We start from the raw sequence: 26010 nt of genomic DNA, 5'->3' as shown, positions 1-26010 counted from the left end.
TAGAATAGTCCATAACGGTCTATAATTATTATGCTTTCCTTCTTGCCAAATCATGTTGGAAGTAGGAAGTTAGGTCAAAGATTAGATGCACTGAAGAAGAACACTCTACTGCCGCTTATGTTTTATTAATGCATTTGCTCGCTGTTTTGATATTTTTAAACCCACACAAAAAGTGATACATGTATGTATGTGTTTCTACATATATATATATATATATATATATATATATATATATATATATATATATATATATACATATATATACATACATACATACATACATACATACATATATATATATATATATATATATATATATATATATATATATATATATATATATATATATATATATATATATATATCATTTTTTTCTGGATGTATAACTGTGGGCCTGGCCACTCCAAGTCTTCCTCATTTTGCTCCCCCTTTGCTGTCCTTCCTTTCTCAACCCCATCACATCTATTTTTGTCTCTGTCTTCGTGAGGCAATGTTCATGTTGCCGTCTTTATTTCACTGAATATCAGCAGTCGCTCTGTCTTTGTGAAAGAAGAGTGACTTCCTGATAACCTTGTTATAAACAAGTTATACACAAGTGTGTGAATAGCAACCATAACAGAGCGGATGTCCTGAAAGAGGAAGGAGCAGAGAAGCAGCTTGAAGCCGAGAGAAGAGATGCATGATTGGTTTCGCTGGATGACTCTTTCGTGACTCCTCCACCTCTTATTCTCATATCCTCCCCTTTTCCTGAATTTCCATATTTTCTTTTCTCTGTCAAATCAGGTTGTAGCTCTTTTCACTCTCTCTCCTTTTTAACTGCTTTGTTTATTTAGTAATGTCATTTGTTCCATGACTTTTCGGCTCCATTGTTTTTATTTTACATGTATAAAATGTACTTTTCTTTCCTAATGTTATGTTCTTAATTGTCTGTAAAATATATGTGTATAAATGTGTACAACCTTTTAAAAACAAATTCTTGTCATTTGTAGTATCCTTGTATTCTCTCTATGGAGCTACACTATTGTAGGTTAAATAAAAATAGTTCAAATCTATTCAAATAATGGTAATAATGTTAGAATAATACAGTTGAGATCACATTACTGTGTGCAGCAGCATTTTCTGCTCCACGAAGAGTTGAGCCTGCTGCTCTTAACCTTCTAGTCTTTCTTTCTAAGAGCACTCAGGGTACATACAGGCAGGTCGTCCCACAGCTGGCTCTTCTTCATCTCCAGTGAAGGTTGCGTCAGGTCAAACTTGGGAATGGGGAATCCTGGGATGGCGTTGTGGAGATGGAAGCCAAATGTGACCAACCAGATATTGACATCTACAGAGAAACAGCAGTGGATGTGGAAAAAAGAGAAAAATAAAAGAAGTTAATGAGCATGTTGCTGAGAGGATCCTGTGTCAGGGTTTTCTCTTTTCTTGTGTTCATGTTGGTCAGGACACTTCTGGGTGTCAGCAAATAGTGCAGTAACATCACTCAGTGTTCGCGGCCCGTTCAGGTTGACAAATATTTCCTCTGTCACGCTCCTTGGAGTCTGATAGCCTTGCAGTCTGATAGTGATGCCCCCGATGATCAAATCTGGATCACTTCATATTTCTGTGTTAAGTCTGCTATCCACCACACCAGACTTATTCCACCTCACTGTTCACTTTCACCAAACTTCAGATAGTGTTGGGCAATGAAGCAAAAGTATATTGTGTGTTATAGTCTGCATTTCTAAGAATTCATAAAATCCCTCATTTTACTGTCATCAAGCTAGCATGTTGTCACAGTTTCTTCCACAAACAAATGAAAGAATCACTGTGTGCATTTAAAAACAGCTTTGAACATAGAAATATGTTTGGCTAAACATGTTTTTAGTTCCTACATTGACTGTATTTATATATATTAAAAGTACTACCCGTATTGAATAGAAGACCCAGAATAGAACTGTACAGGACAGTTGTTCTTTTCTAGCACCTGGTTTGAAACCTACAAAGTATAATCCCTCTCTTACTGCTTATTTCCTGTAAATGTTTCCTCGTACCTGTGACGTATTCTTTGACCTGGTGAATCTTGCTGATGGGGTTGTTGCCTCGGAACATGTAGAGGTTGAAGGGCTGCGGGTCTTTACCAACACGAGTCCATGTGCTGATGTCAGGAGTGGTCCACCTTTGTAATGAAACACACACACACACACACACACACTCGTATCAGATGTGACAATGACAAAACAATAGCGTCGTAGAGCGTAACCTCTCCCACTCGGACTGTAGAAGGAGTGAATACCTTCCAGCTGGGATGTCGTAGTCTCTGTCTCCAAAGTGCAGCAGTCGTGTCAGAGGATCATACAGGCCTCCATGGAAACCAATCACCAGCACAAAGTCTGGGTTGGAATCAAAGTAAACCTCCCCGTACGCCGTGTACTGCACCTGCACACACACACAGATTTAGAGACACAAAACCAACGTATACGCAACATACACACACACTCATTCACATGCACACATACCTGTTTAAGCAGCAGTCCGTTGTTGCTGAAGACAGCCAGAGGGGTCCCGGTGTTATCACATGCAATATAGAACTCCTCTCCACTGCTGATCTCCATAGCGAACACATGGCCCTGTGCAACAATACACACATTATGAACATAATGCTAAATGGACATGCTGTTGTATTAGAACTCCACGTGGCAACAGGAGGGCTATAAATGATGGTGTCACCATTATTATGAAATATTGTAGGTGTGGGTAACTCTATTCATAACAACAAAACACTGTTCCAGGTTCCCTAACCTGTGAAGCATTGAAAGTACTTTTATGTGATGAAGTGGTGCTGCTACAGAGAGAACCATCACCTCCTCTCTAATTGAGATGCTGCACATTCACAGAGTTTTCCCTCCGGTCACTGGAGGGAAACCTGCGCCACACGGACCATCATAAATCAAAAGTTGAGAGTGAAAACCGAAAGTGACTCATAAATAGCAGTGAGTGGGAGGTCTGTTCAAAGAAAACAAGACTCCTCCGCATGCTGCAGAACTTGCCCGTCTGTAGATAGAAACACTGCAGAACATTTAAGTTTGGTAAAAATAAGTTGTGTGTACTTTCCTTGTCAAATTTGACCAAATATAGTATTCCAGCAATAACATCAAGACATTCAGAATGACTTCTCAGTGCAGCTACCTGCAGGTCGTAGTAAAAGGACGTGATCTCGGAGCTGGAGTGGTTATAGACGTGGGTGATCCTGGTGGGGTAGTTCAGGTCAGCGTAGAAGAACTGCAGGTGTTGGCCCAGACTGTTTCTGGAAGCCACACGCCGACCCAACCCGTCGTAACGGTACTGGATGGTCCAGCTGGCGGCTTTACTGTAGACACGAACTAGAAGGCCTGAATCAGGATGTGAAGAATAAGGAGACATTAGACGTATTCATTTCAGTGGGATTTAAGACAAAACACAAAATATGGTTACGGCTCTGTGTTTAAAAGGAATTTAATTAGAATCACCTCGATCACAGGCTAAATAAGCTTTGACACATGAGTTTGAGCTGTTGACCAATAACACACTGTCTCATTCTGAACCCCACTGCTCTTCTTGGCATCAAGTGCTAGGATTGGAGGGTTGTACACGCTCGCCAAGCTACTGGTGACCTGGATTGTTCACATCCCATGCCCCGACCAATAGGCTCTCCTGACCATAGCTACTCGAGGTCAATGGTCATCAACCAATCGCCTCTGCCTCAACCGGCTCCACAGGGCGGGTCTTGCGAAGAAGAGCAGTGGGATTCATAATAACGCTCTCGACAGTGCTCACCTTGGATGAAAATGGAGAGAGCCAGAGAGCAAAAAAAGGAGGAGGAGCTGTGTTGCTTTTATTTAACCCTAAGCAACCAGCTTCCACGCTTAATAGCTGTCAGTCAGCAAGCTAGCTACCTCGGAGAGCTATTGTGACCATGACTGTAACTGACAAGTTCCCAGCTGGTACATATTCACCAATGCTACTCGTCACTACATCACCAAGCTTCTAGCCCAGCTCGTCTTTAGGACGCACATATAAACTTCTCTGTGTCACTTTCTGGTGTGAGCAGGCTTTTATTTTACAATAATTACTGTCACCTTTGGAGTTGTATTCAAATATCTCGGCTCCTCTCTGCCTCAGGAAGCCGTCTTCATCCAGTCTGTACTGAACATCTCCCAGACGAGTGATTCTGTCCCTCAGGTCGTAGCGTAGAGGGGTCAACCGACCACTGTTGCCCGGGTTCAGCAAATGCAGATTCCCATTCAGGTCATAATTATACCTGGAAGGTCAGAATATTCGACTATTAACTTCTGACGTCATCAAAAGATGGGGCTTTTCTTCGTTTAATCTCATGACCCTACCTCCACATCATCTTCTCATTGAGGGACACCGTCTGCAGCTGTCCGTCAACGTCATACTCATAACCATATTTGGTTGTGTTGGCGAACGGTCCGATCTTGATCTCCCGCTTGGTGACTCGGCCCATGTTGTCGTACTGAATGGTGATCCAGTACATCAGAGACCTGAAGATCTCATACTGGATCTCCTTGATGCGGCCGTGCTGGTCGAAGTGTTTGGTGTAGGTCATCACTGCAGTGGAGATGATCTGAGACAGGGGGGAGAAACTACGCATGACTAAACAGACTAGACATGCACATTAGCACTAATCAAGTGCCAGTCAGGGTTTTGTTTAATCATTTAAGGAGAATTAAAATGAATGCAACCAATCCCAACTTACCTGATTGATATCATAATAGATGACTCCAAACTTCCCAAACTGCTCTACCTTCCCAGATATATCATCAAACTGATAGAGATCGATTGGCAGCGGTGTCTCATTGATTACAGCCTGCATGCTGGTGACTCTGAAGCTGTTGTCGTAGGTGTAGTCAAAGCGCGCGTTCACCATCCCGTCCTCGCTGAAGCGGAATATTTGCCGGTCGACAAGAGGGCCGATCTGGCGATACCGGATGGAGCAGATGAAGCCTTCGCTCTGCAGGTTGACGGTTTTAAGCACACCAGCGGTCTCATCGTAGGTGAAACTGACCCGCGTCGAGTCATAGAGGATCTCTGCCAGCTTGTTCTGGAGAGACGAATAAAAAAAGAGCTGTATGTGTTCACCATCTTTGTAGGATATTAGATCCTATTCATCCAGGATCAGCAACAACATCCGTTACATTTAATGACTGCCATCAACTGACTTGAGTGGTCTATTCAAGCTGTCAAAGTCCCTGTTCATTCTCTGCTGCAGCTGCTGCACCACCCTGGGGTCCACCTGACTGTTCATGGTTCAGCTGCTGAAGAGCTCTCCCTGCCTGACTGTCAAGTATGTGATGCAAAAATAGATCTTCTTTTCATTTATCGTATATATATATATATATATATATATATATATATATTTATATATATATATATATATATATATATATATATATATATATATATATATATATATACACATATACATACACATACATATATATATATCATTATTCTATGGATCTTGAGGAGAAATTAATCATATTCGAATGTGTTGTGTAACTATTCATATATGGGTTGACTTAATATACAAATAATGATATATAACTTAAGGACACATTTTTTACTTTATTTTAACTTTAGCCCAAATTCTGCAATAAATATTAAATTCTTATTCATATGATTTAACTTGATATATTGTTACCATTGCAAAGAATGATATATATATATATATATATATATATATATATATATGTATATATATATATATATATATATATATATATATATATATATATATATATATATATATATATATGAATATAAAACATTGTATGTATTAGTTATAAACTAAATGTACTTGAACATAAATATAAATGTAAAAACAGAAAGTCCCCTACCTGTCTTCGATATTTGTAGAGAATGCGGCGGCCGGTGCCCAGATGGGCAACTCTGAGGAGCTGAAGACAGAGGACAAAGATCATCAGCTTTAACAGACATATCATGCTCATTTTCAGGTTCATGCTTGTATTAGGGGTTTCTATCAGAACATGTTTACATGCTTAAATGTTCAAATAACATTATTTTTCTCATCTTGTCTTTCTATGACTCTGCCTGTATCACCCTCCCTCTGCATCGCTCCGTTTTGGCGTCTGTCTCTTTAAGGCCACGTCTCAAAAAAGCAAAATCTCTTCTGATTGGCTTGTGAGAAAAATATGGCACACTTTTTCTCATTTTCTTATCTAATACCCTTTAATATGATGAAAATGATATCTTAAGAGATACCTGTCAGAATTGACCACAGTCAAAAACTAAATACTGTAGAGACAACGTCTGCCAGAAATATAATGAGAAACACTACTGTAACACGTTGTAAAGAAAAAGGAAACAGAAAAGAGAAAAACTAAATAATTAATTGCATTTGTATTACACACACATGACACACACACACACACACACACACACACACACACACACACACACACACACACACACACACACACACACACACACACCTGTCCATCTTCAGAGTAGTCCACAGTGACGGAGGCGTTGCTCTCTGGGGGGTTGTAGATGTTCCTGTAGTATCCTATGGATCTGATCGTCTGCATGGTGTGTCGAGCCACGCTGGGCATTGTGACTGCTGACAGTCGGTCCCCCGAGTCATAGTCAAAGATGTACTGGTGCTGGCTGTGCAGCAGCAAGACCATGGACTGTTACGGAGAACACAACAAACATCATCAGAGCATTAAAAGACATGAGAACAAGCACAATGAGACACCTTTCATTGACTGGGAAGTGGCAGTGAGCATGGTTTCAAATCTCTAGTATCAGATGCACGGCAGAGGCAAGGACAAAAAAACAAAGCGCCGGCATTCACAGGTAACCAGCCTTTTTTTTAGTTCACTGTGGGCACTTAAATTAATGTGTTTAAGCAAGAAGCCATTTTCAGTATGTTCTAGCGGAAATGGCAATTTAATACACAGGTGAGATGCATTTACACAACGTTGAACATCCTATATAAATATTAGCGCTGGGCAAGTTAACGTGTTAAAATTGCCATAACTTTTCAATCCATTAACGGCGTTAATTATTTGATCATGCGTTAACTGCATTTTTTGGGGGGGGGGCTTTTACTTTGAAGGCGATTAATTTAGGTGCACTTACGTAGTCTCACCGGACGATTTTGCCGACTAGAGCCTGACGTGAAAGCACATATTGTTCTGTAGTTTCTGTTCTCAGCTGCTGCGAGTCGCTGAGTCGCCTCTCAAAGCTTCACAGGCGCTCAGTCTACCGGCAGCTCCCGCAGCGAGCTCAGCGTCCCAGATTGAACATTAATCGCGCACGCGCAAAGCAGCCAAATCCACAGTGTTGTGCAGGTTGTGGTTAAAGTCATGGGATAAGTGTGTGGAGTTTTGAAAACTGTGTTCAAGCAATGAAAAACAAACTAAAGTTTGGTCCACATGAACTGCTGCTGTGTAGACTGTAGTTAGAGTTTTGCACATGTGACTCCAGTTGTGCCCGCTGTCGTTTAGCAAACGAAAAAAAACTGTAAACACGAAGCTCCTCACACACAACATGAAAGTGGTGCTTCTGTCATGAACCTTAAGCCTCATGTAACGACACTGAGCACATCCACATCAATCCATAATCTAACTAAATGAGGGAATCAGTTGCATCTTTCAATTAGCTTGTATTCGATGCATATCTTGATATTGCTATGCCATCTGGTGGGGTTGTGTCCCACTGGACCTTATGCAAAATCCCACCTGCATGAGAGTGAGACAGCTCGGCTCGCATTTTAAGTCGTGCTTTATCTGCAGTCCTCTGGACACATTACTAGTGTAGCAGTTAACGGTAGAAAATGAGGCATATGAGTTGTTCTATACAATCTTTGGTCACCTGAAATGGAGCATGGCATTAGCATGACGTCAGCTACGTCATCCGGTTATGCTTTACCGTCACCGGCTCATTCCCCAACTGCTTGGCTACGAGCTGAATGGAAACATTCAACCCCACCACTTCTACACCCAACCACTCCCCATCACTCCTTCGCAACATCACTCCTTCGCCCCATCACTCCTACGCCCCAAGCAGCCCACTGCATCCTTAAGGATGAGTAAAATGCAGAGAATCATTTCCCCACTGTGGGATTAATAAAGGATTATAAAAAAGTAAATAATAGGAAGTAGAGTAAATAATAATAATAATATTCCTTATATACAGTATGGCAGGGGGGTCAAACATACGGCCCGCAGGCCGGATCCAGTCTGCCAGGGAGCCCAGTCCAACGGAAGAAAAAAAATATATATATTCTCTGATAATACAGTTGGTTTATTAAGAGGACAGCTGCTTGGATTTCCTTCAAAAGGATACAGTAGGTTTCTTGGGGGTTTCCATCAAATGTCAATCCATAATCAATTTCTTTAAATGGTGAAATCCTTGAAGCAGGTGTGTCTGACTGGATTATCTGATGTCTATGATGAGGTCGTCAACTAATGTGTCTAATGTGTCTTTCAAAAAAAAAAGAAAAAAGAAGTAAAGTGCTTTAACAAAACAAATGACACGTGTTAAGAAATACTGAACTTTGACTGGGACGCACTCATGTGTTGCTCGGACTGCCAGAGTCTGGACTGGGTGATTAACAGTTTGGAGAACTGAATCACAAAAAGCAGAAAGAAAGCAAGGACAGTTATAAAATGATTTTTGGTAAAAATGTTTAGTCTGTATGTTGAACCAACCCTCAGTAAACAAAGTCTAACATATTCCTATAATAAAGCAGACTTTGCAGGGTAAGAAAATACCTTTCACAGGTACATGACACATGAACATTGTTCCTCAACTTGGACATCCTGCTACCTCATCTGTCCCATGGCTGTTTTCCACGCTGCACTGGCATTGAGGCCTGGGCTTAACACTACCTTATATAGAACAATGTGACACCAATTTCCCCAAGTTAGACAAGGAGAAGCCTTCACTTTCAGGAATCCTCTGGGACCCTCCTGCACAGTCATTTGATTCGATTTGATGAAAGCATTCGTTTTGTGTGTCTTTTATACACCATGGCATGGGGTTTGTGTAGCCAGAAAGCAGCTTGAGGCCCAGTGTCATTCCTGTAGAGTAGACCAAGCCCTGTCCAAGACCGGAGAGTATCGAGACACAGACCAAGACTTTTTTTCCATATGACTTTTGTCTTCTGATTATGACATGATGTGTAAAGTTGGGCTCCATCATCTTCACCCACAAACTAGTTCCTCTCCTCTCAGGAGCGACAGCAGAAGGAAGAGAGGAGGAAAACTGGGACTGGAGCTCATCGGAGACCTGCTGTCTGAGTCCTGTTCAATTATTGCTGAACTCAACATTGCCTGATTTTGCATCTTCAAAATAAAAGGTTTTAAGCAACTTAATTGATAGGAACATGTGTTTTGGAGGCTGCTGGGTTCAGACATAGAGCGGGTCATCTTCCAATGAGGAGATCAGCGGTTCATCCTGGCTCCTGCAGTCCATTGAGGTGTCTTTGCATAGAAGCACGTACCATCCGCGTATGAACATGAGTGTGAATGGGTGAATGATGACATATTTTGTAAATCGCCTTGAGTAGACTGGCAGGTCACACTGAAGACAGAGCTGAGTATCCATCTGGCACATCTTATCACAAATGTGGCATTAGTGTAGAGCCACTCACAGTAAACAAAAGAGGAGGGGGGTATGTGTTAACAGTAGCAAAAATCAAGTTATTGGAGGACATTTTTCATCATTAACAATGATGTTACATGTGACGTCAATCCGACAATGCGAAGGTGATCAAGAGACATCTCTGCAGTTGTCCCGAAATAACTTCCCGAGTCATTTAATGGAAGACCACTCGACAGCTCATGGCGTTTGTCATAAATTATAGCATGTTGCTTCCGTACGGATGCAGTTATGATGTTGAATGTGTGTCACTGTGTGCATGATGAATTCAGCTTCTTGACACACAGTATTCCAGCAAGGAGAGGAAGTGACAGCTGGAGGAAGGAATGGAAAACAAGCGCAAGAGAAGACGAGTGACACCTGGAGTAATAGAATATAGCTCGTTTGCATTTTGGTGTGGCATATTTGTCACGCTCCCGTTGTGTAAAGGCCTACAACTCAACAATATGGACTTTTGAACATATGTATATCATCAAATGTCATCCAATGCTGTCATATTAATCCACTTTTTGTACATATCATTTGAATTTTGTTTTTGTCTTCTGTAAAAGGCATTAACACAACGCTATACACCGACTTACTCTTTTTTCTTCTGACCTTGTTATTTATTTATTTCTCTCTCCTTATCTCTCAAACTATATTGCTCCTGTTTCACTACCATCGTTCATGTTCCCTTCATCCCCAATAGATTGTATGTCTCTCTCTGTTTCACTGTCTCTCTTTCTCTCTGCAGCATGCTTTGACTGAGCTCCCATCATCCTCGGTTCTTGTTTCCACAGTAGTAACGCTGTCTTTGCAGACTCCCTGAAATATTCCTCTCTGCCTCTCTTCATCCATCTCTCTCTATCATTCCTTTCTCTCACCTTGCACAAACAAGGCCCGTTCCTGTTTAGTGTAGCTCTGCCTGTCTGCCCCTCTGTCTTCCTGAGCACACAAACACAGAAAGGGTGTGATTTATCCCTCACGTCTCCTCCTCCTCGTACCATATAGTTTTTACCTCCTCTCTCTTGTCCACTTTATGAGACAACATGGCTGGTTGTCTGTTTGCCCTCATCTCTCTTTTCCTCGTATCCTCTTCTCTTTGACACTGACAGTTCGAGTGCATTACTTTTTCAGAGAGTTCTTATCGCCCGGTCCTCTTCAGCTCCATAAGAAACCAAGTCAGCCATCTATTCATTACCATAATATGTTAGTGTTTTGAATACGGCTTACTGATTTGAAACTACACTGAGAGGTTATTGACTTGCTTTTGAATCTGTGTCCTCGACCTGTAAATCCCATTTGTATCGAAACGTAGTAAAAAGAGTCCATGTCAAATAGCTATAACATCATGCACGTAAGATCTCTCCCCTGTGGCTCTGCCGGTTCTGCCTCATCTCTAGCTTTGGGTTCCTGACCTGTAAACTAATGTGCCATGCAGCTTCGACCTGCGATGCTCCAACCGGCTGAAGATTTATTCCAGCAACTATTCAGAGCAAGAGACTAAAAGAAATAACTCTGAGATTAAAGACGTTTTTTAACTGGTGCCAAAATGACCTCTGCTGCTACGAAAGGAGGGTGAGAGCAGCATCCTGCTGAAAGAGATAAAGACGAGGAAGAACAGTTCTAGCAAAAACCTCAACGAAATTAGTCAGCAATAATTGAACAGGACTCAGACAGCAGGTCTCAGATGAGCTCCAGTCCCAGTTTTCCTCCTCTCTTCCTTCTGCTCTCGCTCCGTAGAGGAGAGGAACTCCATAGTGGGCGAGGATGATGGAGACCTACTTTGATACATTGTCAAGTTGTGCCGTCATGTTGTGTACAAACTCCCTGAGATCAGAACTCAGTGCGGGTCAGGCCACCTCAGAATTGCGGATCCCAAAGTTAGCAATTACACTCAATTGTTTTTATTTCGTATAGCCCCAAATCACAAATAAAATGTGTTCCTCGGAGGGCTTTACAGTCTGTACACATACCACATCCTGACAAGATCCAGTCTAGACGCATAGAGACTTGACAATAAATGCGAAAGTGTAACCGCGGCCGGACCTCCCAGTACTCTTAGAAGGGAAGCAATACACATATCTTACGACTGTGATCCTATTTTATAAGTCTTTTCTCAGGGGAGCTGAGCAGTGGGTTTAGGTACAGTCTTTGTAGCTGGTGGCTTTCCTCACTAACTTTGGGACAGTAAATTCTACATAGGTGGAAAGACTCAACTAGTGTTGCGTATTTTGTTTGACCAGAATTCATTGGAACACAGCAACCGTACTTTGAATGTGGAAAATCACAACTTTGTGTGTGTATGCGTGTGTGTGTGAGAGTAGCATCTATCACAGTACCACCATATGTGTTTGGGAGCATGTGTGTGGTATTTGATTCTCCTTAGTGTTCTGTAGTAACACTTTTTGGTCTCATCCGTCATTAAATAAATACTGATATTCACACTGTGACGATGATACACACATCTGTTCATAATTAGTTAGTAAAAGAAGTAAAAATCTGTCAAACCAAATGTGTTCAGTTGTACATTGTTTCTTCTGTAGTTAGTGATGTGTGTACATGTGTCAGCCTGTACCTTGTCCAAGTAGGTGTAGCTCCACGTCTTTCCGTCAGCAAAGACTCTGGAAATGATTCTTCCCTGACTGTCGTACTCCCACCTCTCTGTGGTCGGACCCCTCTGGAGGCCTGTCACCTGCCCCGTACTGGACACGCACACACACACACACACACACACACACACACACACACACACACACACACACACACACACACACACACACACACACACACACACACACATACTGTGTCATAAACAAGCCATGTGTTTCCAGGTTAAAATGAAATGATGAATTTCCTATGTTACTGGATTAATGCCTTAGTACTTTGTTTTAAGATAATCTTTTTAGGCCGTCATTGGATACAAAGAGCAGTTAGCTGCGTGGCATTCCCTCTCTCTCGCTGTGAAGAGCTCAAACTTTTACATGAGGCACCCAGCCCACCACCGAGGAGTATCCATGTGGCCTAACGCCTTCATTTATTGTACAGGTTTATGAAAATGCAAATCCTAGTGTGAACACAAGGTGTCACTACCACCATATGGGCAGGCACTTTTTTTAAATATACCAAATGACTTAGACTATACAGGGGTACCTAATAAAGTGGCCAGTGAGTGTATCTGTGAAACTGGGGAAATAAGTGACGGTGCTCACATAACTGATTACAGAAGGATTAACTAACACAAAGTTTGTTTTCTCACCTCAACAGAATCTACTGCATATGAGGGAACCTTTTTAAAAAAAAATATATACATTGATGACAACGTAGTGATGGCCAACACCCTTCTCCCCTTGGTTTCCAAATGTACGTGATGTGTACGAACAAGTGCCATTAAGTCATACTGAAGCTATATCTTTTTAACTGAGCTCTTTTGGACATTTCTCCAGAGCCCAGTTGCATCGGCTTATTTTGTCTTTACCCTTCACATCCAAGATTTCTGTTTTTGAGTGAAGAAAATACTAAATAGCTCAAAATAGAAGCACTTACCTGGAGTAGGTCAGGTTAACTGACAGTAGCTTGCTGCTGGGAACCCAAAGTGTCGGATGGCCTTGGGTGTCATAGATGATTTTCAGCAGAAACTTCCTGTGGTCGTCATAGATTTTTTCTGTTCGCAGTGAACGATCGTAGTCCACAGACAGCAGGTTCCTACCGTTCACCTGGAGGTGGACGCAAACAAATAACCACTGAATCACTGTGGTCTCTGATCAGCGGAAACAATGCTTAGTATCTGAAACTTATTAAATTACAAGCAGCTATGCTGAACCCCTGCTCTTCATGGTGTTCGTGAATATGACTAAAAGTCTAACACTATTCAAAGTGCACCAATGATGTTGATTCCATCCCACAATACAAAATAGTTAAAACAACGCAGGATTCAAATCGATTGGCATGTAGCTGGCAGTAGCAGTCGTGTTTATCTTCCCGGGAACATGTGTATGCTGTGCAATGTGACGACATGTGTTGGTGCTAGATGAAAGCTTATGGAGTGTGCACAATGGAGAGAGCCTTTGGCAGCCTTAACATACAGAGTTCAGGAAGAATTACCCATTCGATTTAGATATTTTTGGAAATATGTGGAAATTAATGCTGGAGCAAAGGTTATCTTGTATATTGCTACCAAGTATGAAAGGAACCAATACATATATAATAATATGAGGAAAAGATTGGCTGTAGGAGGAGGCAGAATAATCATCTGAACGCATTAGCTACCGCTCTTTTTTTGTTGGTTAGTTTTGTTTTTATAATGGCTAAAGTTTCAAGACTGAGTTTCTCAACACAAACCGTCATGCATATTGAAAAGCTGTCACATTGCAAATCCAGCAGGTCAAAGGTCCATAGGTCATCGTATACAAAAACATTGACTTGACAACATTCCAGTAAACTGATTCAAGTAAGACGAACTGACAACAGACAAACAAGAAATAAGCCCTGGTGTTTACTTCTTGTTCATAACCTCCTGTTCAACTTTACACATCAGGCCACTGCCTGAACTCAAACAAACTTCTGATCCAGGAACCATAAAACACTGCAGCACCGTGGCTCCTGCTCGACGCTCTTTATCGCTTTCTAAATGACTCGCTGTTTGTTCAAACACCAATTTACGAAGACAGATAACCCAGGATTGAAGCTGAACTCACCTTATGGATCCTTGAAGCAAGGGGAAATACTAAGAATGAATTGTTTTACAGACCTGTTTCATTAAAGATAGAGTCTTGCTGGAAAACATTCAAGTCATTTTTCTCATCTTTTCATTCAGCCGCTCTCTCATTCGTGAATTAGCACCAGTTGAATGCAGAGAGGTGAATAAAAGGGGCAGAGAAAGAAGAAGGATATTGGGACGGTGGCTCGTGGCCAGCTGGATGAGAAACAAGACGGGATAACAGCCAACAGCCGTGCTGAGTGTGAGACACACCATATCAGATTAAACAAATCATTTTGCCGATTGGCATGGTGTCACGTTCATAATGGATCAGAGCACTCTGTGACTTTTATTTCAACTCAGCGCCAGACACCCGTCTTCCCTTCAGTCTCGACCTAGACAGCAAGTATATTTACCTTAATACCTCGATAGAGAGGAGGCATTTCTGGGCTCTGTGTGCTGTACCACTCTGGCTGTTTTCAAACAGCGATCATAGCTTTTCCTCCGGAAATGAATATGCAGCAGGAGATTGTTTTTGTGCCCCGTGTGAAACGAGAACATTGACGTGTTCGCTATGCTGCTGCGCCACTTCTCAAGTTATTTTAACCCAAACAATGATCAACAACTTCTTTAACCTAGCAAAGTGCTGTTCCATCTAAGTATTTTATGATATTTTTCAAAACCTAACTTGTAGTGTAGTTCCCTGAACCCAACTACGGTGTTTTCTGTAAAGAACGGAAGTTTAGAGTTTATGCATTTAACGAGAGAAAATTAAAACGTGTTTCTGGAAAACGCAAAGGGGGATAACTTCTTCCTTTGCTATACATAGATGATAGTTATTTGAGTTTATGTTGGACAACCACAGGTGTGGTCACCAACCAACATACTTCGATACTGGTTCCTCTTAATTTGATCTTGTATCATAGTTTGAGTGAATCCATGATGTGTATCAGCCATACATTATTGACACAAATGACAGTGGTAGTCAAATATATCTTGAATACACGATGAGCGAATTCATCTGGGATTAACGATCCCATCACCAACTGTCCTACATTCTTTCAATTCATCTCGCAAAACTTACCAGCGTTGGCATTCTGTGTCTGACAGCAGCTGCTTTCATTATTACATCCAACAAGCTGCTAAAACATGCAGCTTCACAGGCTCAATGCACTTCCCTCAGTCGAATTAGCACAGCACATAAAAACAGTATGAATATTAGCATTTAGCAGAAAGGCGGATCCCAGGTTCCCTGCTGTTCATCCCGCCCCACAACCACCCCATCATCATTACTGCCTTACATTGTCATCTGGTGCTGCGGCGGCACAGCTGGACTGTCATGGTGTTAGTGAAGACAGAGTCACACACACCCCAATCACTAATGAGTGGCTGACACATACAATGTACATACTGTATTTATGCTCACCTTTGCACTCTCGTTTACTGAAACACACCTACCTGCAAGCCATTATTGCCCGCTCGCGATACAACACTCCCCATTACCACTAGTGGACCACACATGCTGCATTCATTAGGGTTTATTGGACCATGCTGAGAATGGCTCCATTGTGTGGATCAAACTCTCCAGAGGCCACATGACTGCAGAGTTTTCTCCTATTAGGCTGGGCTAGTTAGAGAGCACTTCATGTAATATTCAGACACTGCAGACAAATCACTGTCCCTTCCTTCTCTCCTAATAGCTTGCAAGAACAACAGACATATCGGCATAATGGACAGCAACAGAAGCCCCCTACGTAACCCACATCAAGCTACTCGCAGAAGAGGACACAATGATCTGACTGATGGCTCCGCAATGTTGCGTTCGAGCAAGAAGGTGCTGGACTTACATCTGATGTCCAGCTCTGTGTGCAGTGCACCTGCACGTTCTCCTTCCATGTGTTCCTCCCTCCAACAGTTCACAGCAGGTGAATTTGAGACTGTAATATCTCCAGGTGTTAAGATGCTGCTCTATTCAGCATGTGATATCCCTGTGATACTCCTATATTTATACCAGAACTACATGATTAATAAACTATTCCCTCCACATGGACCTTATTTTCTGTTTCAGTTCAGAAAAGATGCACATATGTGTCCATCTGGAGTCAGTCCCAGCTGGAGAGTACTCACCCTGAGCTTCCTCCCAAAGACGATGACTTTTCCGCGTGTCTGTTCCTTCCTGAACCTCCACTCCACCAGGTTCTGGCCATTCTCTCCCGGCAGTGTCATGTTGCGTCGGGCTACAGTTGGGTTAGCAGCACCTCAAAATGGATATGAAAAAGACATGAATACCAACAACATCTTATGGTGAAACTACAATTACCACCTCAGTTTAGCCGCCGCCCACCAGTCAAGTGTCTGTCCAAAACATCCTCACTATACATCATTTTATCCCATTAGACATTTGTATGAAATCGTCATATTATTACCATCAAATTCTAATAAATGTATCCTTTTATCCAAATGGAAGTTTTTGCCAAATGTGCAGCGATTCCCTCGAGGTGCTCCTAAGATATTGTGTCACGAGAATGAACCGTGGGGAAAGCATGCTGACGCCAGCGCGGACACATACAGAGTAAGCTTAATGTGCAAAAAAAGCAGTGAGTAATGTGCTGTGCACAAATGTTGGAGTTAAATCACTTCCCGTAAATTAATTGAACGATTGCTCGTTCCAGATTGTTCCAAACTTCATTGCAGTAACCTTTTTATATTGTGTTGAAGACCACGCTGATCCTACAAGTACTGAAATGAAACCGAGCAACTTTCTTCATCAAGTAAAACATATTGCTCAAACTCGCTCAGACAATACACTCCACAACACACTACACGCCTGTGTGGATGTTTATCATTTACAGAAGACATTAGCCTCACTGGAAGGTTTAATATTCCCCCTCCAGACTTTTAATGATTTTACCTCAAGATGGGCTTCGTGTGTGGCTTGAATCTTCTAATGTAGCCCATTGAATGTGAATCACATATCATATTGATGCAATTTAATTGCTACTAACCATGTTGCAAAGTCTGCTGCAGTGTTTTAGACCATCAAATGAAAATCAGCCTGCAGAGACTTGACACTTGAGTTGGTCATTAATCACAGTGAGCATCACTTCTGTATTTATTGGTGTGTTGTATTAAGTTATATTGCTGCAGTTCGGCAGGTCAGCTGCTAATGCAGGCTTGTAAGTCCAAATGCCTGCAATACATCACCATGCAATGATAAACAATGACATGAAGAAAAGCAGGCATATTTATTATGACGGATCACCTACAGCACGTGCAGCACATTTCAAGCTGATTATTATTATTATTAAGATGTTATACACAGAGTGGCTATTTAAAAAGTCAAAAGAACATGATGTATTTGAGTCTCTTAAACTGCTACGCTGCTTAGGCAAATGGTCAGCAACACAGTTAAATACAAGAAGATTTGCTAGAGATGCACTAACATGTGAAAACACTGGTTTGAATGATCGAACACATTCAAATATGATTTTTCATGACACTGATAATCACTTTCACAAACAGGCCTATTACATTGGCAGACCATTGTTTTGGAAAAAAAGGCCTCTGACAGCAGATGCCACACAAAACTGATAGTGTAATTTGTAACTCATAAGCATGAAGACAGCCTACAACCATGCTTTACATACACTGCATGGTTGTAAGCAGGGTAGACTCATTTAACAGATGCGGCCAGGACTATATTGTATTCATGCTTCAAAAATCATAAAAGTGGTGTCATTTGTAAAGTTTATCTAGCTGAACAACATCCCAAATGTGTGTTTGCCACAGAGCTTGTTTTTTGCAATAATCTAAAATTCAGTGGAAAAATCAAATAGTTTTTTGTGTGGATACAACCAGTGTGATGCTAAGTTCTCCACAAATATGTCATCCCTGCACCACTCACTATCAAACATTCAGGGTAATGTGCTCAAACTGCATACCTGCCAGTATATGGGGCTCCGTCTGGTAGTGTGTGTCCATCCCATTGGCATAGATGACCCGCAGCGAATGATCATTACCCACCTGGTAGCTGTTACGAAGCTGGTCTGTGAGATAGAGAGACGGCAGAACGATTTCCATGAATGATCAATTACAATACCTAACATGGATTTCATGTGTGTTTCCCATGTGGCAGATTTCAAGGGATCTCTTCAAAAACACTATCAATGCTAAACTGAGGGAGGAGAGCAAGAAAATGCATGTGTGTGTGTGTGCGTGTGTGTGTGCGCACGTGTGCTGCGCGTGTGTGTGTGGGTGGGGGAACACAGTACAATTCATTTCCGTGGGCAGTGTTTGAACCTGCTAATGGAGCACAGAGCAGGTATTAACATCCGCCAGCCTCTTTTAATTAGGTTCCCCTCGACCTCACCGGACTAATGGCTGTGTGTGCGTATGTGTGAGTAAGAAAGATCGCGGCTCTCTCGCCTGGAGACATTTGTTCGTCTCCCTCCCTCCTTCTGATCCTTCATTCATAAGGTAAATGATTCCTGTCGGACTATTTGTCAAATTAAAAGAAAAGAAGGAAAAAAATATCTACACATTTGACACCACAGTTATTCACCAATTTGACACAGCCATAAGTGTGCAGTGTGGTCTTTTGTGACACATTATCTCTTGCAATTGTAACTTCTAATCCAGCTGTAATAAGAAAAATATATTTCAACTTCTTCTAAAACAGTTTTCATCTTGATTTGAGAGCAACTACGAAAGTCTTTCTGTTTTTCCTCTTTAGATGCACTGGGATGCTTTTTGGACCACATGTTACGACCAAATGTTACTTCACATTAACATGAATGAACAAACACACAACATTGCTTGCCAAAATTAAATTATTTGAGGTCAAGTAATTCAAAGACAGTTTCTTGCAAATAGCGGCTGTGTTATTTTTTGATGCTGATGTTTTGGTTTATTATTGTGCGGTGGATCTGATCCTTCACTCCCACCCACCCACATCAATTTTATAGCTCAAAAGAGGGGCTTTGCACAATATGTTATTAATGGGGACAGTCAGCACACACAGCTTATTAGAGCCCATAATAATGCATTGGTGTGAACATTGACTGTATTTTCACTGTAGAGCATCATTATGTCCTGAATGGTCGCCCTGCTTTCACAAAGCAATCAACAACAACGTCTAAATGCTGAAAACACAGCAGCTGCATTCGTTTATCTGTGCAGCACTTAAACCTCATATGATTTCACATAACCTGGGCTGCTTGCACATTGCGCAGATTGACAGCGAGGAAGGCAAAAGGATAAATAATGTACATGAATTGATGGAGAGGAATTCTACGCTTGTCGATGGCTTTGAATAACTTATTACGTTGGGATCAATACAGCTCTGCCGTGAGGGAGGCGCTACTCTGTTTCCCTCTCTATCGGGGCGCATGTAGCATGCTCTGAAACAAATCACTGCCGGACACTCGAGGCTCGCTTCAACTGGCTCATTAGTTCAGATTTAACAAGGACATCAGTGCAAAATGACTGTTTTCCCTTGCCTTTCAGGCCGAATGTCTGACATGAAGGATGATGAAACTTCTTATTTCCTTTTGCAGTTTCTCTCAAATCAAGAATTATCATTGACAGACCTCTCAGGTCTTTTCTTAAACGGTTTAAAGGTGGAAAATACAAGATTAGGAGCGATTCTATTGCCTCTAGATGGCTCTTAATGTGCAACGGTTGAGCTTTAGTGGGCGACTCTGGCTCAGTGGTAGAGTGGGGTCGTCCTTCAATCTGAAGATCCGCTAGTCCATGTCGCTGTGTCCTTGGGCAAGAAACTCAACCCCCTGGTGGCACCTTGCATGTAGCCCCTCCCATCAGTGTAAGATGGGTGAATGATGACATGTGGTGTTAAAGAGCTTTAAGTGGCCCAAAGACTAGAAAAGAGATCCATTTCGCTGGCGGCTTGCAGCAAACATTGCTAACAGCGCTTAATGCTTTAAATGAAAGGTACAGCGAGAGTGCTGACAGAGCTCACAGTGTGTACCTGAGAGGGAACTGCAGGATGGCCATTGAGCTTCCGCTGTATTTTATTTCTTTCTTTCAGTTAGTAAGTAGTTAATGGTTATGGATTAGAACAAAAGTAGATCTTGCGGATGAAATCCACAAGGACATTAACATACTATCAATACTGTTAACTGTGGCTCAGTACATACAGTGGTCCCATGGGCCTTTCACCGGAGCCAGAGGGTAATATTGTGGAAAGCAATGACAATAAAACATTTTACAATATAGCCACTGGTCAGAGAAAAAAAGTTTTACTGATTTTTAGGGGTGGGGGAAATATTGATTCTTAGATTATCATTATTATTATGACTCTCAACATTATGATTGCCTTTGGCTGTTCGTTCTTTACGCTGTCCCTGAGTGCAACAGACGTAATACACACACTACTAAGCTCGGTTTAATACTCGCAGAGTTTTGTTGGCTGAGCTTCAGCAGCAGAAAATGGAGACAATCTGACAGCAATAAATGTTGTATATAAAAATGTTGACGCATCAAGAAGAATCCAAAATAATAATTGAATTGTAGCCCTGTGAATGAGAATCGAATTGGAGTAGTCTGTATGATTATGACTCCACATGTCATGTCATGCGGATGCAGGAAGTACAATACTGTTTTTTCTTGAGGAGATTGGTCGGACTCTTTCAGCCATGGTACCACGCCAAATTCCCAGCAGCATCGAGCCACACTACTCAAAACGTCCCCACTCAATTCCATTCTATTTGTTTAGCCCAATATCACAGATCACAAATTTGCCTCAGAGTGCTTTACAATCCGTACTACATACAACAGGAGCCTGGCATCAGGTAATAACAGGGAAAATAAAATAAGGAAGCAACCTGCAATGAATGTTATGTGAACAGAATGAAATCACAACAATCCATATGACAGAGAGGATACTAGCAGCAGTGGATGTAAGTGAATAATAATGATAATAGAAGCAGTAAACACACACACACACACACACACACACACACACACACACACCCACACACACAAACACCCACACACACAAACACCCACACACACACACACACACACACACACACACACACACACACACATCCATGTGTAAACACCTTACCCTGCACCAGTGTGTAGAAGGAGTCTATCGATGACAGGTTGGTTGTGATGGAAACATCCTCATCCCTCCCTGACGTCTCGATGTCCACAGCAACAGCCCCTGACGACATGTCACCGTGGAGATTGGTCACCACGCCGGTGGGGAAGGTCACATTAGTCAGACGACCCTCGCTGTCATAGCTACAAGGACAGAGAGGATGGGGGAGGGGAGGTGGGGGGGCATTAATGTCTATTACTGTAATGTGCTTTATGGAGCCCTGTGAACAAATTGTTCACCACATTATACACAAACACATGCACACACACTAGTAGAGATAGTGGGGAAATGAAGGAGTGTATGTTATGATTTATGTGACTCCCTTTGAGCTGATTTGAGCAGATGTACATCATAAGTAACTTGGTAAAGTGATTCTTGATGTATTTTGAGATACAAAAATCAAACTTTTGTCTTTTTGAATTCCAGCCTTCAGTGATCACACAGCGGCTCAGACATGGACCCAAACATAAGCACAGTAATGCTGCTCACTCGTAGAAGGTGGTCCAGCCTATTTGGAGGCTTTTGGTGGCAAGCAAGCCACTGTTGCCATGGTAACTAAACAAGACCAGTTCCTGACCCTGAGCCGTGAGAGTCTTCAGACCGCCGTTGGTCCCGATGGTCAGCCAGATGACCTGCACACACACACACAGACACACACACGCAGGAGAACATGGTAAACATCCGGTTGGCTTTATTTGGATCAATACTGTGTTTTCTTGAAACTTTAGTGAGAAGCAACACTGTATTCAAATGAATGATCCAAAAACAATGACTGGGTTATTTGCAGGCTGAATGTAGGTGTTTTGATCACTTTTGCCAATTAGCAGCAAAGGACTTGCTCATCTTACCTGATTGTCAGGGGCGACCACGCGTACAGGCATCCTGTTTGTGTCTCTACGGATACGGAGGGTATTCCCGCTGCTGTCTGTCACCGCGGTCACATCCTCCTCATTGCTGAAAGTGAGGAAATGGAGGGTGGGAAATGACAAGTGTGAATTTAGTTTGAAAAGAAGGACGACAACGAAGAGAGGAAACAAAATGTATTTTCAAATGTAACAATTATATTTCAAAGCAAGCGTGTTCATTTCCACACGAACCAACCTGTAGCTGAAGTTGTATTTATAGTCTCCGGTGACCAGAGACATGGTGAACTGGTGAGTCCCATTCCCATCAAACACATAGAGCTCTTGGGAGGCCGGAGAAGCCACTTCATAGGAGCTGGGACCTGAAGCCAGAGAGCCTGAAGACGCAGACAAGCAGATGAACAGACCTGTGACTGCTGTATCATTTATTATATCTAATATATATTTATCTATATATTTATCTATAAACATTGAGAAATATCTGGGACACTTCTGCTGTCCAGCTTGTGCAGCAGTCAGAGCCTCAGAACCTTCTTAAATGTGAAGCCGCTGTTCAAAACCAAAGACTTTGTACGTCTTCTTTATTCTATTATTTGTTTGGGGACAGATAACATCTCATCAATAAATCCTATGCAGAGGTGCTGCACACAACATGTTTCATACTACTTTAAAGGAGATTGGACAGGAGACGCTGCTTCAAAAGCCACCTCATCGTAACACCACATGTATAGTTCTACAGTTATGATTAAAAAGCAAAACAAAATATTACTGAAGAGTATTAAAGACAAATGATCAACAGTATAAAAAGACAAATGTTCAATTATACAGAGTTCTTTTTTTATGGTCAAAGATGCATACATTTATCAAATCTGTTCCTTAAGCCCTATTTTAACAAAATAACAAGAAGAAAAGTATGTAGCCGAGGTTTATGAATTATACCTATATTTATGAAGGGAAACAATAATAATAGAGAGGCTCCGGCTACTAAAACAAGACAGAACCATCTTTGTTGCTCCCACCATGTTAATTGTAGCAGTGGCCCATTACAGATTTACTTATTCAGTTCTGACCTTTCACAATAAAAGCCCGAGACATACATACTACTCTTACAGGAAAGCTACTTAAATACACGCAGAGCATTTCACAAAAGTAACGCAACAAAATGACTTGCAGTCCTGCTCCTTTGCTCTGTGAGGTTATGAGTTGCAGTGGAGAGGTGTGAACGTGTAGCTATTTCACCACTCCTGTTTATGGCTCATTTTCACACCTTCCTCTGCTTTGCAATGTCAAAATATTTAGTTTTTTATTCGTGGAAAAAACATATAATTCTTATAAAGTTCCATGGTCATCTTTCATTTCTTTTGCTGCACTATCGTTCAGTAACAGTATTGAGACACTTGTTATGGCTTTAACGTCATCATTTTGGTATTGTAAGAACACTAACTGCATAAACATACCAGTAGGTGGCTGGTTACAGCGTACAGCTCGAATCCGGATGTTACCCAGATCAGCCATGTACAGCGTCCCATCCGGAGACACCACCAAAGACGAAGGACAATTAAGCCTTGCGTCTTTAGCATAGCCATCTCCAGTTTGATAACAGTCACAGTTAGCATCATTCTGCAAGACAGAAGTGGGTGGGTGGAGGGAGGGGGGGGGGATTAATATGGAGATTTGTTGTGTTATTTTACTAACATATTAATGTTGATCAGATACTGACTGATGCCCCGTGGGCAGCCCACTGCTCCTTGAAATACTAAGGATGGGTCAAAAGCAGCGAATACGTTTTCCAACGGGACTAATAAGGGATTATTATATTCGTATTCCTACTAGCTGCAGTCACTGTGCTATGGTTTTGTAATAAAATTACATATATTATATATGTTGTTTAATCCATTCTTTAACTGCTACACATTCATTTTATGTTTGCTGACCTGAACTGAACCAATCACGATTACTGTAAGATATTAAATCAAAGAAGGACACGGAAGATGCTTTTCAATGTCAGCTCATCGGCATGTGAAGGAGCTGCGGTACAGGACAGTACCTTGCAGTCACAGTCAGATGGCTCTCCAGCTAGATGGGTAATTTCTCCATCAGTCGACACCTGGTGAGAGGAAGCCACAAATAGACACTTTACAACAGAAGGGCTCGGTCACAGAAAATAAAAGGACACAATAAAAGCACACGCTTCATTTGTCTAATGTTCCTGCATCTGGGTTTTGAATCAGACCTGGGACCTTTGTTACTACTGCTACTAATTACTGACTTGGACAGATGTTCAAAGTTGTGCTTCCTCGACACAAACATTGTTCATCTGATATTCTGTAACTTCCTGACATGAATGTAGCGGAGACTGTATAGGGCTGATGATTACCTGTCGGATGCGGTGGATCTTCTTCTCGTCTGTCTCTGCGATGTAGAGGACCCCGCTGTAGGACAAGGCGATGGCTGTGGCTCCCTCTAGCATGGTCTGGACCGCTCTCTTTCCCATTGTATATTCTATACCAGGCACTTGGCAGTGCATGGGACGACCTGCCACGATACGAACCTGAACACATGCATTTGCAAAGCGTTTACGAGCTTCTAGCAAGTAATATTTCATGAAAAAAAACACATGTGACAGGACATTTGTAAAACATGGACTGTGGTTAATGTGGGTACCTGTCTATTTTCAGTGATCTGCAACACAACGTTGTTGTCCAGGACGTAGATGGAGTTATCCATGGGATTGATGGCTAGATCTGTGGGCCATTCCAACCGAACCTGGATGTAGAGACAGAGAGTTTCACTTCACGTGCTCCTCCGACTTCCATTAAACTGTACTGCATTTTGTTATCCGATCCTTTGGATTAAAATACTGATATGGATTGTATTTCCTGATTTGATAATGACAGCTGCTTTTAAAATAATGCACTGTATATAAAATCAAAACCTTCATGATCTCGAGGTCTGCTGCCTCAGTAAAGAGAAAACAAGAAGAACAATAACCGAAAAGTAAAACGACAAAGGACGGAGGAGAAAGTTTACATGACATGAAGAGTTATTTTAAAGTATGACAACTTTGAATCCGATAATAAATCTGAACGCGTTGTTTGTATTATAAACTATGTCTATACTCAAAACATGGGCTGTTAATCAGCCAGTTTATATATGGTCAAGTAAATTTCCCCATTGTTAAACGCTGCATCAGCTACGTATTAAAGTGACTGTATGCTTCACTTGAAAAAGAACAACATCAGTATACAGAAAGCTGGAGTTGAACATGTGTGGGCTGACAGTTCCCCAAGTGAACTCAAGAGGTCAACAAGATAACAGCCAGAAGTCAAACTGAGCTGAAGTCTGCAGCGGAGAACACACGGTCAGAGTTCAGATAACTACAACTCTGTAAGAAATGCCCCCAATCACAGCCCTGTGCCCACAAAACTAAGACCTCAACACACACTCTCCCTCTCCCGCTGACACACACAGGGCCAGTGTCAAGTATTAGACCTCAAGGAAAACAGGCATAATGTGTTTGTTCGTAGGTGTTTTCTTTCTTATCTTACTCTCTGCCTCTATTTTTGTCTGATGAGGTTCTAAAATGAATTAAGGAAAAGTCAGTAACCAACTTAATTATTGCAGGACCACCTGTCAATTGCTCAAATAGTTAACGTTGTTAAAGGATTACGAGATTA

The 26010-nt window shown here is 41.7% G+C and overlaps 1 protein-coding gene across 1 annotated transcript in view; it reads right to left on the bottom strand.

Moving 5' to 3' along the window:
- The window catches only part of LOC137794835 (teneurin-3-like), a 274268-nt gene that overhangs the window by 4432 nt on the left and 243826 nt on the right, over positions 1–26010 (bottom strand). Inside the window, exons 35-56 of the mRNA XM_068591903.1 lie at positions 24998–25099; positions 24711–24884; positions 24381–24440; positions 23791–23953; positions 22572–22710; positions 22319–22424; positions 21960–22102; positions 21435–21613; positions 18289–18393; positions 16475–16605; positions 13195–13364; positions 12227–12353; positions 6492–6689; positions 5877–5936; positions 4736–5080; positions 4359–4603; positions 4095–4276; positions 3166–3368; positions 2496–2606; positions 2273–2415; positions 2031–2155; positions 1194–1324 (exon numbers count right to left, since the gene is read on the bottom strand). Coding sequence (XP_068448004.1) covers positions 1194–1324; positions 2031–2155; positions 2273–2415; positions 2496–2606; positions 3166–3368; positions 4095–4276; positions 4359–4603; positions 4736–5080; positions 5877–5936; positions 6492–6689; positions 12227–12353; positions 13195–13364; positions 16475–16605; positions 18289–18393; positions 21435–21613; positions 21960–22102; positions 22319–22424; positions 22572–22710; positions 23791–23953; positions 24381–24440; positions 24711–24884; positions 24998–25099 — 3342 coding nt within the window. The remainder of the gene's footprint in view (positions 1–1193; positions 1325–2030; positions 2156–2272; positions 2416–2495; positions 2607–3165; positions 3369–4094; positions 4277–4358; positions 4604–4735; positions 5081–5876; positions 5937–6491; positions 6690–12226; positions 12354–13194; positions 13365–16474; positions 16606–18288; positions 18394–21434; positions 21614–21959; positions 22103–22318; positions 22425–22571; positions 22711–23790; positions 23954–24380; positions 24441–24710; positions 24885–24997; positions 25100–26010) is intronic.

This window comes from Clinocottus analis, unplaced genomic scaffold (genome assembly GCF_023055335.1).
Source record: "Clinocottus analis isolate CAN_PGR_092001 unplaced genomic scaffold, fCliAna1.0.p SCAF_26, whole genome shotgun sequence".
NCBI classification, from domain to species: domain Eukaryota; kingdom Metazoa; phylum Chordata; class Actinopteri; order Perciformes; family Cottidae; genus Clinocottus; species Clinocottus analis.
The sequence above is the reverse complement of the archived record's forward strand: the minus strand, read 5'-3'. Positions and strand labels throughout refer to the sequence as shown.